A 2,867-nucleotide genomic window follows, 5' to 3' on the forward strand; every position below is an offset into this window, starting at 1 on the left:
GTGCAGGCTCTACCCAAGTAATAAACTGCATTGTAGCCCTGAAAATGTATAAAAGTGATTGAGAAAGTTTCCACATCTGAGAACAGATTCAACGGAAATGTGGCCTCTTCATGTAGTGGTCTGTGAAGCAGAGTGACATATAAAGTTCTCACACACGTTTGCTAGCTCGGATTTGTGAGGTCCTTGCAGCTTCTAACTTGGCTTTCAAATCCATAGGTTTTTCAAAAAATCTAACAAGGGAAGGTTCATTTAAAAGTGAGGCAAGGATCTGTTCAAAAGCAAAAGACCACTCTGTGTTTTCTTTGGGAGAGCTGTCCATTTGTTGGGGTGATACGTTACCCTGAGTGGTGTCTTTTGGACTACTACCTGTCTCTGGTGATGGAGTTTTGATTGGAGATGAAGGGTTCTGAAGCTTCCTCCCCACTTCTTCCATTCTCAGGAGAAGGCTGGTCACAGCAGCAATGGCACGATACAACAGTTCCTCTTCAGGATCTCCATGGAATAAGTTGTACAAAGTCTTTGAAAACTGGATAAACTGGGACTGGTGAAAGAATTATAATAACACATTGTTTAGCTAATCCCCATTTTTAGCTTGAATGGAATAAGTGCTAATATTAATGAGCTGACTTAATGAAGTAAGGAAATGCACAACTAAGAGTTTTAATTACTGGAGTTCCAACGAGACTAAAGCTAAGTTGACCTTAAAGATTTAAGTGATCAACGCCCTAGGTTATATTTTGTCTTATTAAACATCTGTTTATTGTCCATCCATATAATAATAACAATAACATGATAAAAATTCTGTTTAAGCCCCATGCTTCCATTTTACCATTATTATCATTCAAGGGACAAAAGGAGTACAGTTATTTTCCACAGTATATGCTTGCACAATAAAAAAAAAAATGCATACCTGGTTTATTCTAGGCAAGTCTTTAATGCTTTCCTCCTTACGCACCAGTTCATCTTGCCATTGCTTTAGATATGCCTGAATATCAATTTTTCCTTTTCCTTTAAAGAGAAATAGATAAAAGAAAGCTCTAAACTGCAAAAAGATAAACTGTACCCTTCTAGGTTTCATGCATTATTTTATGAGGCAAAGTATACAGTGCAAACAAATATTCCAAATTAGACATTCTGACAAATTTGGAATTTTAAAGAAATACTTGCACCATATTAAAAGACATTACCAGGGAACCCAGTGTCATTACTAGTTAGCATGTCATTAACTGATATTGTGTAAAAATGGCAAATCACACATGTGAGCTATACTTGCCATTTTAGGTAACTTAAATGTATGTGTACATATGCAAAATCACTGGATAAAGAACTAAAACTGGCCACATAAAAGGACATAAATCACTGCTAAAAATTTAATTCTATGGGCACAAGCAGACTATTCAGGCAATTTCAGGAAAACAAGATTGATCAGACAAATTAGAAAAAAACTAGTCACTGTTATGTTCCTAAAAATAATTTGTAATTGTAGGTTTCCTGATATATTCACACATATTTACTTTCACATAATCTAAGCATAAGTGTGGGACCACCAGCTCATTACCAAGCCTTCATGTGGTCAAAATGTGCCTTTATGAGCTACAGATCTATGACCAGTTTTTGACCTTCATGCTACAAAGGGACTTCATAGATTTACAGGAGTACCTTTTTCAGGGCTCTTTGTTTTCTCATCAGGACCGTGATTCTCAATAGGGGATGTTACTGTTGAAAAGATTAACAGATCAAAAAAAAAAATTGAATGTTTTCTAGAAAGATTTACAAATAACTTTTGTAGTGGTTAGACAAAAGTTCAAATCACTGCCTGGGTAACCCATAGTAGTATATGCAATAGCACTGTCCCATTAATAATCTTTAAAATAGTAAACAGAGACTGCTCTTCATTAAAATATTAAGAGATGTACTGTTCAAATGCTTTCTCTTCGTTATCCATTTATCCAAGCTACTTTCTCTTTGTTATCCTATCCATTTATCCAAGCTACAAGACCAGAAATAAATACACAAAGACTTAAGTGTGAGTAAGGATCAGTAGGGAAGTACTTTAAGAATGAAGCTAGGAAAAAATTATTTGCTGAAGTAGAAATGGATGCTCAGATCATACTTCCAGCAGAGGTAAAAAACCAATCAACAGTATGAATTTAAAAATGCTTGGGACAAACATAGATCAGTACTCAAAAGGGTTAACAAAAGAAAATAGAAAGTAAAAAAAGGGTAGACTTAATGGAATAGATTTTTTCTGCTGTTACTCTTCTATGTTTCTTTTTAACACATAGTAACTAATGATGGTAATAGTACCCAATTCCCAAATGAAACCCAACAACTAATGCGAGCAGAACATATGATGAAGTTCCCAGTACAAAAGTGGATGAAGATGGATGGTCAGATTATCAAAATACATAAGTTTGGAACTTTTTAAGCTTTCATTGTGTCCCTGCAGTTCTATACTTTCACACAAGAGTACATTAAAGTTTTATCTCTGCAGTGAACAAAATAATACTATTTACCATGGAGTTGACTGAAATGCATAAGTTCTTCTTTGGAAAGCTTGGCTTCCTCTGAGGGGCTTAAAGTACCCACTTCAGTAAAAGCTAATACAGAAAAATACAGAGAACATAAAACAATACTGAGAATGGAATTGATCTTACAACAGAGCAACATGGTAAATGTATTGTTTAAAGTATTTGATATATAAGCATACATTTCTTCCAATGCAAAAACAAAATGATTACACAGTATTTATTAAAAAAAACACCACTGTATTTGTATAGGAAAATCACAATACTAGATTTCCCTATAAGAATCAATCCCAACAATATCAATCCCAAGGCCACGGTAGCCACCATTGGATGTGCAGG

The 2,867-nt window shown here is 34.7% G+C and overlaps 1 protein-coding gene across 1 annotated transcript; it reads right to left on the reverse strand.

Annotated features, from left to right (window-relative positions):
* Positions 1-7: 7 nt before the first annotated feature.
* Positions 8-2,764, reverse strand: LOC140321414 (TBC1 domain family member 8B-like). The gene is made up of 4 exons (XM_072398180.1): positions 2,517-2,764; positions 1,660-1,716; positions 911-1,008; positions 8-541 (listed from the first exon to the last, which is right to left on the reverse strand). The coding sequence occupies exons 1-4, from the start codon at positions 2,710-2,712 to the stop codon at positions 149-151; spliced, it is 744 nt and encodes a 247-aa protein (XP_072254281.1). The 5' UTR covers positions 2,713-2,764; the 3' UTR covers positions 8-148.
* Between the last annotated feature and the right edge of the window lie 103 nt (positions 2,765-2,867).

This window comes from Pyxicephalus adspersus, unplaced genomic scaffold (genome assembly GCF_032062135.1).
Source record: "Pyxicephalus adspersus unplaced genomic scaffold, UCB_Pads_2.0 Sca3549, whole genome shotgun sequence".
NCBI lineage: Eukaryota > Metazoa > Chordata > Amphibia > Anura > Pyxicephalidae > Pyxicephalus > Pyxicephalus adspersus.